Raw genomic sequence first — 14,613 nt, forward strand, 5'->3', positions numbered from 1 at the left:
GTTCTCTGCAAGCCCAGCTGGACGTGCCGGCATCTGCTTCCTCGGGCCTCGCTTGTTAGCTGACTAGGTTAAGATTCCAGCGTGTGGACATCCTCAGGGAGAAGTCCTGCAGCCTCCATGGAGCCTCTCACGGAGCACGTGGGAGGAGGAGGGGCTGGCAGCTGTGGGAGCAGCCCAGGGCAGGGCAGGGAGTCCTGCAGCCTCCACGGAGCCTCTCACGGAGCACGTGGGAGGAGGAGGGGCTGGCAGCTGTGGGAGCAGCCCAGGGCAGGGCTTTGTGGAGCACTACCACGCAGGGCGCAGCCTTGTCAGGGAGGCATGACACACACTCTTCCTAACGGCGTTCTTCTCTCAGGGAGGATGCTGGAGAGCCCGACTCCTGGAGCAGTCTGTCCTACGAGATCCCTTACGGAGAGTGCTCCGTGAGGCACCACCGGGGGCTGGGCGTTTACACGCTGACCTCCGGGGCTGAGGCGCGGCAGGAGCCCCCGGCTGCTGAGGAGAGCTGCACGGGACAGATCTTTAAACTGATGAACATCCAACAGCAGCTAATGGTAAGGAAGAATGTTTCCATCTTCTGGTGCCTGTGCACATCGGGTGTGCCCCTCCACAGGGAACCTGTGTCATTCAAACAGAAGCTCCGAGGGCTGTGCCCAGGCCACCACTGGATGCTGTCAAGGTTTTCAAGTCATTCAGCCTGCTGCATGACAGAGAAGCAACAGCTGGAGAGACAGAGAAGCAACAGCTGGGGCCGAGTCCTGCTGGCTGAAAGCAGATGTACGATTTGTGTCCATTTCATCGAAGTTGTGGGCAGAACCATTCCTGGGATTGCTGCTAGGAGCGGCATCGGGGTTTGCATAGCTAGTGTAGTGAACATTGCTCTTGCTGTTCGGTTAAAAGATCACTAAAACACTGAATTTCCGACTGCACTGAAACCTTCGGGATGGGATGGAGTCATAGAGCCTTACTGGGCTTCCTGCAGCGTTACCAGGGAAAGTAGCAACGTCACAGCCTGTGCCCCTCTGGCCCCTAACATCTCATTGGCTAAGTTTAGATACATTACTGGACTCCTGCAGCGTTACCACGGGAAGTAACAACATCCCAGCCTGTAACATCTCATTGGCTAAGTGCCGATACATTTTTTGCCTAGTTTATTCCAGAGCTGATTTGATTTGGAAACAGCTTGACCATAATTTCATTTGAGGTCATCTGAGGTCATCTTGTGCCAGAGGTTTCCTGGGAAACAGGCTTCTCTTTGATGGGGCTGCCTCTTGCACTCACAGTCATGCTGGTTCCAGGCACTCAGGTTTTCCCTTAGGACTCCATGCTGGGTTCTCCCCTTGGCTCAGACTGTGGCTGCCAGCCCTGCCAGGGAGGGCGTGGTGGGCAGAACAGCATGAGCATCAGGGCACAGTGGCAGAGCCCAGGAGCCTTGCCCTAGCTTTCTGGCACTCATACAGGGCAGCTGTGCATTGGGCAGGGCCAGTGTGATGAGGGCACCTGCATGCTTAGGGTTTGCTGGGTGAATGGGTGAGTGAGGGCCCAGGCAATGGTGGACTCTGCACCAGGTCTGCCATCCAAGTACTAACGAGGCCTGACCCTGCTTAGCTTCCGAGATCAGACGAGATCGGGCGCGTTCAGGGTGGTGTGGCCGTAGACGACTCTGCACAAGGTGTGTTACTGTATTGAGCAAACATCATTGTTCCAGGATTTCTGCAAATGTTGATAGGCACATTTATTAAAGATCCTCCTGGGTGCTTTTCTGTGCTTTGCTAAGCCCTGTGTGCATCTGTGTGAAATAACGTCCCCAATTACAACTGTGGATTAATTGTCGATTTTTCCTTTTTTCCACATTGTGTTGTTGAACATTTCTTCCATTTGCACAGTGGTCTTCAAGCTGACTGTTGCAACAGCATATTGCTGTCTGTCGGGTTGGTCCACTCTGTTTACAGTGCCTGCCCTGTCCTGCTGGACCAGACAGTGGCCACCGCCCCAGGCAGCTAGCAGCTGTGTGATGTTAGTGTAGCCTGAGCCCTTTGCCAGAAGCTCCAAGTAGAGGGGTGGCCTTTTAGCCTCATGGTTAGGGTGCTCGCGTCCCGTGTGGGCTCCTTGCTCTGGCTTGGGACTACAGCCTCCTGCCAGGATGCACCTTGGGTTGTAACGGGGGGACTCCGGTAACGGGGCTCCTGCCCCCCTTGGAGATCTGCTTTGTGTACCGTCTCCTGGCTCCACTCCTGGTCTAAGCCAGCAGCTGTGGGCCTTGGCGGAGTGAGTCAGTTAAAGTCAAAGAACAACTCCCATTCTATCTTGCCACTGTTGCTGCAAGTATGAACAACTGAAGCAGTTAATTTGGATGGGAGATGGTGTTTTGGGGACAAGACACTGTGTGACCCCCATAAGTACCTGGGGCACAGAGGCACCTGGCTGCGCCTTGGCATTCAAAGCAGTTTTTGCCTCTGGGCTTGGAAGTTTGTTTTGACCCCCCAGAGAGGTACTGTGGTATAGCAAATTAAGCTACCACCTGCAGTGCCAGCATCCTACAGGGTACCTGGTTCTAATCCCAGCTGTGCCACTTCTGATCCAGCTCCCGGTGGAGGTGCCTGGGAAAGCAACAGATGGCGGCCTAGGTGGCTAGCCCCTGTCCCCCTCCCAACCACATGGAAGACCCAGAAGAGGAATGGCCCAGGTGGCTAGCCCCCTGTACACCCCCCCCCCCAATATGGAAGACCCAGAAGGAATTTCTGGCCCCTTACTTCTGCTTACTCTGACCTAGCTACGCCTGAGCCATTGCATCCATTTGGGAGAGTGAACCAGGGGATGGAAGACCTCTGTCTCCCTGTGTCACTCTGCCTTTTAGTATATAAAATAGATCTTTTAAAAAAATATTTATTTTTTTTTGTTGCAAAGTCAGATATACAAAGGGGAGGAGGAGACGGAGAGGAAGATCCTCTGTCTGTTGATTCACTCCCCAAGCGGCCGCAACAGCTGGTGCTGAGCTGATCCGAAGCCAGGCGCCTGGAGCCTCATTTGGGTTTCCCACACAGGTGCAGGAACTCAAAACCTTGAGCCATCCTCAGTCACCACCACCTAGGCCACAAGCAAGGAGCTGGATGGGAAGCGAGCCGCTGGAATCAGAACTGATGCCCATATGGGATCCTGGCACATGCCAAGCATGGATTCTAGCCACTAGGCTACTGTGCTGGGCCCTAAAATGAATCTGCTTTTGTAGGTGGAGGATTACTGGACTATACTACATCTGCTTTCTTGTTTTTAGTTTTTTAAAGGTTCATTTTATTGTTATCAGAAAGGCAGATTTATAGACAGATGGAGAGGCACAGAGAAACATCTTCCATCCACTGGTTGACTCCCCAGATGGCTGCAATTTGTCAGAGCTTAGCCAATCTGAAGCCAGGAGCCAGGAGCTTCTTCCGAGCCTACCGTGGGTACAGGATCCCAAGGACTTGGGCCATCCCCCACTGCTTACTGCAGGCTGCGAGCAGAGAATTGATTAGAAGTGGAACAGCTGCGACACCAACTGGCGCCCATGTGGGAGCCTGGCACTTGGAGCTGGAGGGTTAGCCAGTGGAGCCATCATGATGGTCCTCTTCATCTACCTGCAAGTTTAATCTAGAGAAAACACTTATTTTTTACTTGCATTTTAGGCCATTTTTAATATCCAGGTGGATACATACATATGATCAAAATTGTTTGGAAGGAGATAAAATTCATTTGCATCCGTTGGAATCAACTCGTCCGACCTGGAAGGTGTGAAGCGTTGGGCGCTTCAGCCCGGTCGGTTTCTTTCTTGTAGATGCAGAGTTCCTTTCCCCATGGCTGGTTTTTAAAGTATCTTTCATTTCCTCCTAGAAATCAAACCTCGGGCAAATGGACAACCTCTTGCCCTTGATGGTGACAGCGCAGGACCCCTGCAGTGCGCCCAGCACCCCAGAGACAGATGGTTGCTTCCTTCCGGGTGCACCGCAGCCCTGGGGCAGCCAACAGCTTCCTCTTGGCCTGCCCCAGCGGGCTGCACACTGCCAAGGAGGCCCTGCTGGACAGAGTGACCGTGCCCGTGCCCCACCGAGCATGGCTGTGGGAGAGAACCCAGACCAGCCCTGCAGCTGGGAGGCAGGCGTGGCCACAAAAGGGGAAGAGGCGGAGCCAGCGTGCGCATGGGACTCCAGAGCTGTGCCTGGGCAGGACAGCTGCGTTGCCTGTGAGCCTCGCTGTGCGGTGGAGGGCACCGAGGGCTCCCCGAGCTCTGGAGACAGTCAGGGACAGCATGGAAGAGAGCCTGGAGCCCTGAAGAGTGGGGGCGTGGTCATGGAGCCAGGCCCACCCTGGTGTCCCCCTGGAGGCGTGCTGGCAGCCGGGGTGGCCGCAGGTGCAGCCCAGCAGGAACTGGAGGCCGTGGCTGCTCCCACGCAGGAACAGGTTCCCCGGGGAAGGGAGAAGGATGCAGCGGAGGGATTGGGGACCTCAGATGCTGGCGCGGTTGGAGCTGCTGCTCTGGGAGGTGGCAGGCCTGCGGCTTCTGCACGTGAAGTCAGCCATGGGGGAAGTTCTGTGGAGAAGGCAGCAGAAGCGGAAGCTCCAGGGAGAAGACCCGTGCAGAACGCTGATGTCCCAGTGGGTCATGGCTGCCTGGTCCCTGCGGGTGCTCTGGATGACAGGATTCCAGGAGGAATAGAACCTGGCATCGCCCCGACAGCAGGCCTGGGTGAGGCCGCGCCCTGCTTGGATGTAGGTGCCCCGCGGGCCCAGCAATCAGAAGTGAATTCCTGCACTGGAGGGGGTTTGCAGGGCGCTGCCTGTGCCGGTGCGCAGGGCACAGTGCCTCCTAGTGGCCAGTCTGGGGCACAGCACCCCAGGGACGAAGGCCCGCCCAGCATGCCAGGTGCTTCCGCTGCTGTGGGCAGTGCGGACCCACAGGCTTGCCCTGTGCCCTCCCGGCCTGCGGGGGAGACGCACGAGCCGGAGGATGACTATCCTCTTGGAGTTTTGGATGAAGTGGGCCAGAGGAAAGAGTTGAAGCGAGATACACTTTCAGGAAATACGCTTGAGGTTGTCTCACCTCCACACGATGTTGTCCCTGAAACTGCAGAAGCAGTGGTGCCAGGCCAGGCGGTGACATCAGACAGCACTGTCTCTCTGGCAGGCGGTCCCAGCAGTGAATCAGGAACCAGAGATGACGCGCTTTGTCCTGTCCCCTCCCACGGAGAAAAGGGGGCGGCGGCTCCTCGCCTGCACGCAGCCGCAGACGGCCGGGAGCGCCAGGACGGGGAGCCCGGGGAGCCTGGAGAGAAGGGGCCGTCCGCCTCGGGCACTGCTGCCGACCTAGAGCCCGGCATGGGGAACACCAGCCCCGCAGGACTTGGTGGGGAGCCAGAGGGGCCTGGTCCGTCAGCACACCCTGAGGCAGTGAACGCCGAGGGTGGCCCCGAAGCTGCCCCGCAGAGCGTGGGCCCTGCTGCTTGGGCTGCTGCTTCAGCTGCAGCTGTGGAGGGGAAAAGTTCGGTGGCTCCGGAGAGCCCCGTGGCTCCGGGACAAGGTGATAGGGAGGAGGCAGCGACTGGACCTTCCACGGAGGAGGCAGCGACTGGACCTTCCACGGAGGAAGGCACACTTCCCTCAGGGGTGCTGCGAGCTGAGCAGCGCACACTGGCTCCTGGCCTTGAGTTGTGGGCACACTCTGAGAACTCCAGCTCAGCTGCCCGTGGCGAGGACCAGGCGCTGCAGCCCTGCCACTCGCCGGGCACACCCTCTGCCTGGCTGAAGACGAAGAATGCTCGTGACCCGGAAGGGGCTCCTCGGGGCTCTCTGCTGTCTGAAGGTGGGGCTGCAGGGGGCCTGGGGTTACCAGGAGCAGGCCTGGCAGCAGAGCAGAAGTGCTCCCCTCTGTCGCCACAGGTGCGACGCGAGGGCTCTGAGGCTCTGAGCTGCGAGCTGCCCTTGGTGCGGGGTGTTGGCGTCAAGACCGCTCCCTCCCAGGAGAGCGTGGATCCCCACGGGGTGAGGAGAAATGAGCCAGTGGGCGCTGCCGCTGCTGGTGCTCCTCAAGGCCCCTCTGGGCCCGGAAGCAAGGAGTTTTCTCATGACTCCCTGGATGTCCCATTGCCCGAAGTTGTGCTGGGGATGGAGAAGAGTGTGACCCAGGGCCTGCCGGAGCCAGTGCTGGGCGGCGTTCTGATGGACGTGCCGGGGGCTGCGTCCCCAGACATGCCCCCTGCTGACTGCCGGGAAGGGTGGCTGGAGGGTGCAGACCACAGCTGTGCCGGGTGCGGCACCACCGAGACCACAATGGATGGCAAAGCCCAGCGGCCTGTCCTCCAGGCGCGGCCCCCAGAGGACGAGGCCCCAGCTGGTGGGCTGCAGTGCAGGACGGCCTTGCCCACAGGCGGGCACAGGAGTGCTTGCCCTCTGCCTCCCGAGCTCTCTGCCCACAAGCAGCCTCTACTCCAAGGAACCCACTCGATCGAGGCAGCTGCCAGCCACATCGTGGAGGCGGTCATGGAATGGGTCAGGGCCTCGGGAGCCCTGATGCCCCCGGGAGCCCTGATGCCCCAGGGGGCACACGCCAATCCTGAGAGTGTCTCTGCGGAGGAAGGGGGCGCTCGGCCCCCCGAGGTGACCTTGGAGGAGTCGGAGGAGAGGAACCTGCCTGTCCGAGGACCCGCAGCAGCCGCAGGTGAGCAGAGCCGGGAGGGGAAGTGGCTTCTCGCGTGTCTCTGTGCTTGTGCCCACGAGATGCTGAGGTCTCCGGGCAGAGCAGCTTTTGCTTCCTGTGGAGTCGACCCTGTGGGCCCTGATGGGGTTGTCTGTGAGCACCCCACCTGTTACCCGGAAGCAGCCGGCCCGCAGTCCGTGCTGTCACAGGTGTGCTAAGGTGCTGAAGGAGTCAGGATACAGTCTGATCCCCGCTGAGCTCCTTGTGTTGAACAGGTGTCTTCTGGTCAAGCCTGTGCCCCTGGTCTGCCTTGGGAGCAGGGCCATGTCAGGGCAGTGGCAGGAACAGCTGTTAGCAGCCCTCTGGGCCGAGGGCCGGCCTCCAGCATGGGGCTGTGAGGTCATTGGCTTGGCTTGGGGGTGGTGGGGGTGGAGGGGGCGGTGTTCCTTCCCCTGCTGGCCAGTGGAGCCATTCCATGGCCTGTTGCTTGAGGCAGCAGGCCTGGAGCCCAGGGCCCTGCGGGGCACTGGGTAGGATGCAGGATTTCCGCCTGCGCTCCGTCTGCTGGGCTGCTGTTGTGGGCAGACCTCACATCTACTTATCTCTGTGAGGCAGCTGCCCCGAGCGGACTGCTCAGTGGCCTGGCCCTAGGTCAGCAGCGAGCTGAGGGGGCTAGAGCGTCAGAGGAGAGCTCGCTGAGGGCTCAGGCTGAAGCTGAAACTTGAGTCCGATTTGCTGTGGACTCTTGAAGTGCTGGAAGGTCAGTTGGGACATCCGCTTCATGCCACCACCTGTTACCAGCTGGGGCCAGCAGCTTCCTCTGGGCTCACCCCCAGGCTTCTGAGGGTAAGAGGCCTCGAGTGATTGTTCTTCCCTCTCTCTAATTTTTGACAATCCTCTTAAGCACAGTAGGTGTTAAGGGCGTGGGGAGAAATGATCTATACTGAAGAACAAACCTGGCCTGGGCACAGAGTGGGTTGGCCGTGGCCCTCGGCTTTCCTGGTGGAGGCCCCCTGGCTGCAGCCCCTCTGCCGGGTTGAGGTAGGCTTCTGGTGAGTTGAGGTTTCTGCTTTAATTGAGCTTTGCCTTGTGGATGGCAGGAGCTTGCGGCTGCTGGCTTGGGCTTGCACACAAGGCGTCCGCTTTGGAGGCCCTGGCAGGTTGCTGTTTCGGAGAATGGGAGTGTCTCCAAGCTGATGGCAGTTCTGTCCCCTCCCCTGTGCTGTGTGCCAAGGCACACCACGGCTGTGAGCCCTCAGTTGCGGGAGGGATGTCTCTTCCTGGCTCTGTGTTTGGATTTTGACCCAAGCAAGTGTGAGCGTCTGAGGTTAGGACCACCAGGAAGTGTTGGAAGGTGCTGAGGAATGCCGGGTAAGGTTTTAGCTAGGAGGGAAGTGTTGGTGGGCTGTGGGTTGGCGTGCTTGGTGTAGGCGAGTGACTTGTTCTGCTCTCAGGAGGAGTCACAGTAGGCTCTGGGCTCACGGTCGCAAAGTATAGGACAGAGTAGCCTGTGATGAAATTAGTGCTTTCTTCAGAAAATAGCGCAGCTTGGGCAAGTCCCTGGTCACACTGCCTTGGAACAGAAAGCACGGGACTGTGGCCTCAGGACCCAGGGCATTTCCAGCGAGTCGAGGTTCACTCATGGATTGGCCCTCATGCTGTCGGCTGAGGTTAAGGCGGGGTGTGGCCCTTCAACGCACACGACGTGTTGGTCACAGAGCGAAATGAAGCTGGTTCTGTTTGTGTTTGCATTGCCAAGGTGAACTGTGACTGTCCCACCACAAGTCCCTGTAAAGCGAGGCAGGCGCCTGAATTAGCCCCTGACCTCACCCTGATCACTTCCTTCCGGTGTTGATGGGCAAGTGACTGAAGCCGCCAGGGTCGGGTCTGGCAGGCGTGGCCAGCTGAAGGACAGCTGTGTGTTTGCAGAGAAAGCACACACAAAGACCTTTTTCCTAAGATAAGAAATGGCTAGTTCGTGATTTTATTTTGGCTTTGGAAGAAATACAAATCAAAAGTTAGTTTACTGGAACTGTTGCTGTGAGGGCTGGATCAGGGTTTATGGTTTCTTTTATAAGACAGCCTGGTCTCGGAGGCCTGGCCTCACTCTTGGGCCTGTTGCACTTGACCTTTTGTAAGTCACTTGGTGAGAATGCCAGGTGGGACCACCTGGCTTGAGCCATTGCTGTGCCCTTAACTTGCAGAGTGACTTGCCCATGTGCCAGTCAGCACCACAGTCAGTCCAAGCTGGGCATGGACTACCTCCAAAGCCGCGTGGACAGGGCAGCCCGCAGGGTGTGTGCTGAGCAGGTGCTTCTCCAGCTAGTGCAAAACCTGAACTAGGAACCTGGCACTCGGTGAGGGGCGGGGAGGCTGAGGCACTGGTGGGGGAGGCACTCAGCAGGGTGGGGTAGAGGTGGGGGAGGCACTCAGCAGGGTGGGGGCTGGGGCACAGGTGGGGGAGGCACTCAGCAGGGTGGGGGCTGGGGCACAGGTGGGGGAGGCACTCAGCAGGGAGGGGGGCTGAGGCAGAGGTGGGGGAGGCACTCAGCAGGGTGGGGGGCTGAGGCACAGGTGGGGGAGGTACTTAAGTTGGGGGCCTGAGGCACAGGTGGGGGAGGCACTTAAGGTGGGGGGCTGGGGCACAGGTGGGGAAGGCACTCAGCAGGGTGGGGGCTGGGGCAGAGGTGGGGGAGGCACTCAGCAGGGTGGGGGGCTGAGGCACAGGTGGGGGAGGCACTCAGCAGGGTGGGGGGCTGGGGCACAGGTGGGGAAGGCACTTAGCAGGGTGGGGGGCTGGGGCACAGGTGGGGGAGGCACTTAGCAGGGTGGGGCAGAGGTGGGGGAGGCACTCAGCAGGGTGGGGGGCTGGGGCAGAGGTGGGGGAGGCACTCAGCAGGGTGGGGGCTGGGGCAGAGGTGGGGGAGGCACTTAAGGTGGGGGGCTGAGGCACAGGTGGGGGAGGCACTTAAGGTGGGGGGCTGAGGCACAGGTGGGGGAGGCACTCAGGGTGGGGGGCTGGGGCACAGGTGGGGGAGGCACTCAGCAGGGTGGGGGGCTGGGGCACAGGTGGGGGAGGCACTCAGCAGGGTGGGGCACAGGTGGGGGAGGCACTAAGGGTGGGGGGCTGGGGCACAGGTGGGGGAGGCACTCAGCAGGGTGGGGGGCTGGGGCACAGGTGGGGGAGGCACTCAGCAGGGTGGGGCACAGGTTGGGGAGGCACTCAGCAAGGTGGGGGGCTGGGGCACAGGTGGGGCAGGCACTCAGCAGGGTGGGGGGCTGGGGCACGGGTCCCAGTGTTTTCAAGCATGCTCTCTTCCTCTGTTCTCTTCAGAAATGCCAGATACGAAAGCCGAAGATGAAGTGGATCTTCTGGGAAGTGGCAGTGCGGTTTCGGTTTCTGAAGACGCGGCCGTGGGCAGTGGCGCTCCTGCTGCCGAGATGGGACGAGGCCCGAAGAGCCAGGGGGTGAGTGCCATGCTGGGCTGCGGTGGCAGAGGGACCCGGGGCGCTTCACTTCCTGCTCTTCTCGGAAGGCAGTGCAGATGTGTTGTTGCGCTGACCCCTCGTGAAAGGGCACGGCTCCTGCGCAGTGGACACAGACATGAGTTTGCCTGTGTTTAAATGTCTGATTAAGTCAGCATGTAATGAGGGCAGGGAGAGAGTTAGTCTCCTGTGGGAATCCCTCGGCGGTTGTTGTGAAAAACTTTACCGTGAACTCGAGATTGTGGAACTTGTGGCAAAGCTTACAAAGCATCCCCCGATGACGGTCACCACCCAGATAGCTCTTGGGCCTCCCCTCCCCGACGCCTCACACAGCCAGTGATGACACCGGCATGATTGCACCTCCCAGCTCGGTGGTCACCGCTGGGGCACAGGATACGTCTTACAGCGAGGACAGTGGCTTGGGGGAAGGTGTTTCTGTGACAGATTTACTGGGTACAGTTCACACCCTGAGAAATCTGCCTATTCAAGTAAGGGGCACCGCTGAGTGGTTTTAATATAGTTAGGTTTGTGCAGGGACTTACACTGATATTCTGATTTTAGGAAAGGACTGTCACCCCCCAAACAAGCCCCGCTGTTAATCTACTGCTCCCAGCCTCTCCCAGCTGCTCGCCATCTTGAACCCGCTTCTTATTGTCACGGGTGTACCCACTGTGGGACTTCATGTCAGCGGATGACGTTTTGTGACTGCCTTCTTTCACTCGGCATGTTTTCAGGACACAAGTGTGTTGTAGCGTGTGGCAGCACGTCCCTTGAGAGGTGCGTGCTCCGTGCTGCGTGCGTTGTGGGCTGCATGCAAGAACACCTTTCAAAGCAAACTCATTTTAAAATTTTATTTTCCATAATTTTACATGAAGTCTCCTCATTTATTTTCTTGAGGATCTAGGTTTTTTTTCTTGTTAATATGCAGGAGCAATCTTTTTATTTGTTTATTTGAAGTTACAGAGAATGTTTCATCTGCCCAAAGCAGCAGCCTGGAGCTGCCTCCTGGGCCCGCGTGCGGCCGCCTGAGCGTCTCCCAGGCTCGCTCTAGGCTTTCCAGGCTCGTCAGCAGGCAACCGGACTGTTACGCAATCCTGGCATTGCAGGCATTGGCTTCACCTGGTGTGCCATGCCCCTGGCCCCAACGAGCAATCTGGTCGAAAGGAACTGATTCCATGGCATCCAGAAAACCCTTAGAAAGCAGGAGTCAGTATGACACCAGTGTCTTGTTTTGAATTGTTCTCTAGACATTTAAGAATGAAATATAAAATCCCCTGTTAAGGTTTTTCTGTTGTGAACAAACAGTTCACTAGGAGTTGTGTGAATACCTGGCCAGAAGCATGTTAGTGCTCCTAAAGAAGACAGATGGGTAGACTAGGCCTGCCTCCCTGCTCCGTCCCTGCCTGCCTCCCTCCCTCCCTCCCTCCCTGCCTGCCTGCCTCTGCCGCTCCGTCCCTTCCCTCACTCCCTCCCTGCCTGCCTTCTTCCCTGCCTGCCTCCCTGCCTGCCTCCCCCACTCCATCCCTGCCTGCCTCCCTGCCTGCCTGCCTCTCCCCGCTCTGTCCCTGCCTGCCTCCCTCCGTCCCTCCCTGCCTGCCTGCCTGCCTCTGCCGCTCCGTCCCTTCCCTCACTCCCTCCCTGCCTGCCTTCTTCCCTGCCTGCCTCCCTGCCTGCCTCCCCCACTCCATCCCTGCCTCCCTCCCTCCCTGCCTGCCTCTCCCCGCTCTGTCCCTGCCTGCCTTCTTCCCTGCCTTCTTCCCTGCCTGCCTCCCTGCCTGCCTCCCTGCCTGCCTCCCCCACTCCATCCCTGCCTGCCTCCCTGCCTGCCTGCCTCTCCCCGCTCTGTCCCTGCCTGCCTCCCTCCGTCCCTCCCTGCCTGCCTGCCTGCCTCTGCCGCTCCGTCCCTTCCCTCCCTCCCTCCCTGCCTGCCTCTCCCCGCTCTGTCCCTGCCTGCCTCCCTGCCTGCCTCCCCTACTCCATCCCTGCCTCCCTCCCTCCCTGCCTGCCTCTCCCCGCTCTGTCCCTGCCTGCCTCCCTCCCTCCCTCCCTGCCTGCCTTCTTCCCTGCCTGCCTCCCTGCCTGCCTCCCCCACTCCATCCCTGCCTCCCTCCCTGCCTGCCTGCCTCCCCCGCTCTGTCCCTGCCTGCCTCCCCCCGCTCTGTCCCTGCCTGCCTCCCTCCGTCCCTCCCTCCCTGCCTGCCTGCCTCCCCCCTCCATCCATCCCTCCCTGCCTCTCTCACCCCCTCCCTCCCTCGCTCCATCCCTCCCTGCCTGCCTGCCTGCTTGCTTCACTCTCTTCCTCTGTTCATCCATTCCTCTCTCTGTCCCTCCTTTTCTCCCTTCCTTCATGTAGTTTGTGGTGAATCTCTGTCTCAGGTTAAGTCAGGGCTGGGTTCTAGTTCTGTTGCTCCTCAGCTGGCTTTGAACTTGACCTTCCCGGATGGCTGTGTGCTAATTGTTTCATCTCTGGCCCACACCCGCACATCTGGCTGTGCTGTCTGCAAAGGGCTAGTTGGGTCAGGACTGTGGCTGAGGTGGAGTGTCATTTGCTTAGTAATAGTTAATCCAATGCTCCTGGCACGTGCCCAGTCTGTGGGGTGGCCTTGAAAACAGTCATTGCTTCATTGAATTGTTTCATTCATTCATCATCATCCAGAAGTAAAATTTGTCTGTTGAGGGCCCGGTGCCGTGGCCTGGCGGCTAAAGTCCTCCCCTTGAACGCCCTGGGATCCCACATGGGCACTGGTTCTAATCCTGGTGGCCCCGCTTCCCATCCAGCTCCCTGCTTGTGGCCTGGGAAAGCAGTTGAGGACGACCCCAAGCCTTGGGACCCTGCACCCGTGTGGGAGACCTGGAAGATGCTCCTGGTTTTGGATAGGCGCAGTTCCGTCCGTTGCGGCCACTTGAGGAGTGCATCATTGGACGGAAGATCTTCCTCCCTGTCTCTCCCCCTCTCTGTATATCTGTCTTTCCAATAAAAAAAAATAATTCTTTAATTAAATCTTTAAGATTCTTTTAAAAAATTGTATATTGTATTCCTAAAAATTGGGAGTGGTGATTTTGTGGCCATGGCCTAGTAAATGTAAGTGGAGAATCCGTCTGAGGCGCCGTCTGTGGCTGCCAGGGCCTAGGATTCTCTGTTGAGTGGCACCACAGGTGTTTGGTGCGCATGGCTACAGTCCTGGTCTCGTGTGTGCAGTCGTATGATGCCTGTCATAGAAACCTCTGCCGAACCCGTGTGCTGCAGGACAAGCCTCGCTTTCATAAAAGGAATGGTCGGAACAGATAAAGGTTTTCTTGTGTTAGCAGGTTCGGGTTTTCTTCGTCTTTCTCCCCGTGATTGAAGGTTGTTCACCATGTAGGAGGCCAGGTTGTTTATCTGTGCCAAAAGAGTGCATCCCTGCCAACTGCCTGATGGCTCGATCATGGTCTGTTGTTGGCTGTTACTGAAATCCTCTCGGGGGTCATCCCTAGGTTCGGCATCCTCCCTTCTCATATACCCCATGGTTTCAAGGTTCTCCCTGTGCCTTTGGTTACTTCCTTTTCTCCTCGATGACTGAGTATCTGTGGAATACGCACAGCAAATGCTTAGAGCATAACCTGGTATAACCTGGTTTATAACCTATTTGAAAGGCAGATTGAGAGAGAGAGAGAAAGAGATCTTTCGATCTGCTAGTTCATTCCCGAGGTGGTTGCAGTGGCCGAAGCTGAATGGAGCCAGGGTCAGGAGCTTCTTCCCGCTGTCCTACGTGCAGGTACCCAAGGACTTGAGCCATTCTCTGCCTTCCCAGGCCATCAGCAGAGAGCTGGATCAGAAGTAGAGCAGCAGGACTCGAGCCAGCGCCTGAATGGGATGCTGGTAGCGCAGGTGGAGGATTAGTGTGCTACAGTGCCACACCAGTCCTGGAATTTCTGTTGGTTCGCTCCCTCAGCTGTGTAGCAGGTAGGCCAGGCAGAAGCCAGAATGCAGAGACTCGCTCCTATCTCGCCCTTGGGTGGCAGGGCCCCCGTGCTTGGACTGCCCTCCACTGCCTTTGCAGCCACATTGGCAGGAGCTCCAGCGGTCCTAGCAGCCCAACACCCAAGAACAAATACGGCCAAGGAGAACTGTAAAACCAGTCTGTTGAGTGTTTGGTCTCGGGGAAAGTTTGCTCTGCACTTTACCCTGTCAGTCGAGAAGGTTCTCAAGTGGAACCAGGATTCCTGTTGTGTAGTTAACAGCCCCACACCAGTCAGCTGGATTTCCATCCTTTCTCACAGAAGTATTAATGTTTGATTTCTAGCAAGTTGTGCTCAGTGCTGTGCTAGTCTTAGATTGTTTCCTGTTAATTTTGCATGTTTTATGTCCTGTTGTTACTTCTAGTGGTGCACTGTTGTATTGTTCTCTTTCTCTTGCATTTCCAGCAGTTTGGTTCAAACAGTTTGTCTTGTGTGGGTGTTTATGGTTTTTGTACCCAGCT

The 14,613-nt window shown here is 58.1% G+C and overlaps 2 protein-coding genes across 8 annotated transcripts in view; both read left to right on the forward strand.

Annotated features, from left to right (window-relative positions):
• LOC131480505 (A-kinase anchor protein 13-like) overlaps window positions 1-6,541 on the forward strand; it is a 111,784-nt gene extending 105,243 nt beyond the window's left edge. The window contains exons 6-8 of the mRNA XM_058665419.1: window positions 356-554; window positions 3,868-6,374; window positions 6,451-6,541. Coding sequence (XP_058521402.1) covers window positions 356-554; window positions 3,868-6,374; window positions 6,451-6,541 — 2,797 coding nt within the window. The remainder of the gene's footprint in view (window positions 1-355; window positions 555-3,867; window positions 6,375-6,450) is intronic.
• Window positions 6,542-6,550: 9 nt separating this feature from the next.
• The window catches only part of AKAP13 (A-kinase anchoring protein 13), a 119,093-nt gene continuing 111,030 nt past the window's right edge, over window positions 6,551-14,613 (forward strand). For 6 of the 7 annotated variants that reach the window (XM_058666604.1, XM_058666612.1, XM_058666605.1 and 3 more), the window contains exons 1-2: window positions 6,551-6,688; window positions 10,002-10,135. In XM_058666604.1, the coding sequence (XP_058522587.1) occupies window positions 6,559-6,688; window positions 10,002-10,135 (264 nt within the window). In that variant the 5' untranslated portion in view covers window positions 6,551-6,558. Of the gene's footprint in view, window positions 6,689-7,278; window positions 7,428-10,001; window positions 10,136-14,613 lie in introns of those variants that run through there. The other variant, XM_058666609.1, reaches the window with a different exon arrangement.

The sequence above is a fragment of the Ochotona princeps genome, chromosome 6 (assembly GCF_030435755.1).
Source record: "Ochotona princeps isolate mOchPri1 chromosome 6, mOchPri1.hap1, whole genome shotgun sequence".
Lineage (NCBI taxonomy): Eukaryota > Metazoa > Chordata > Mammalia > Lagomorpha > Ochotonidae > Ochotona > Ochotona princeps.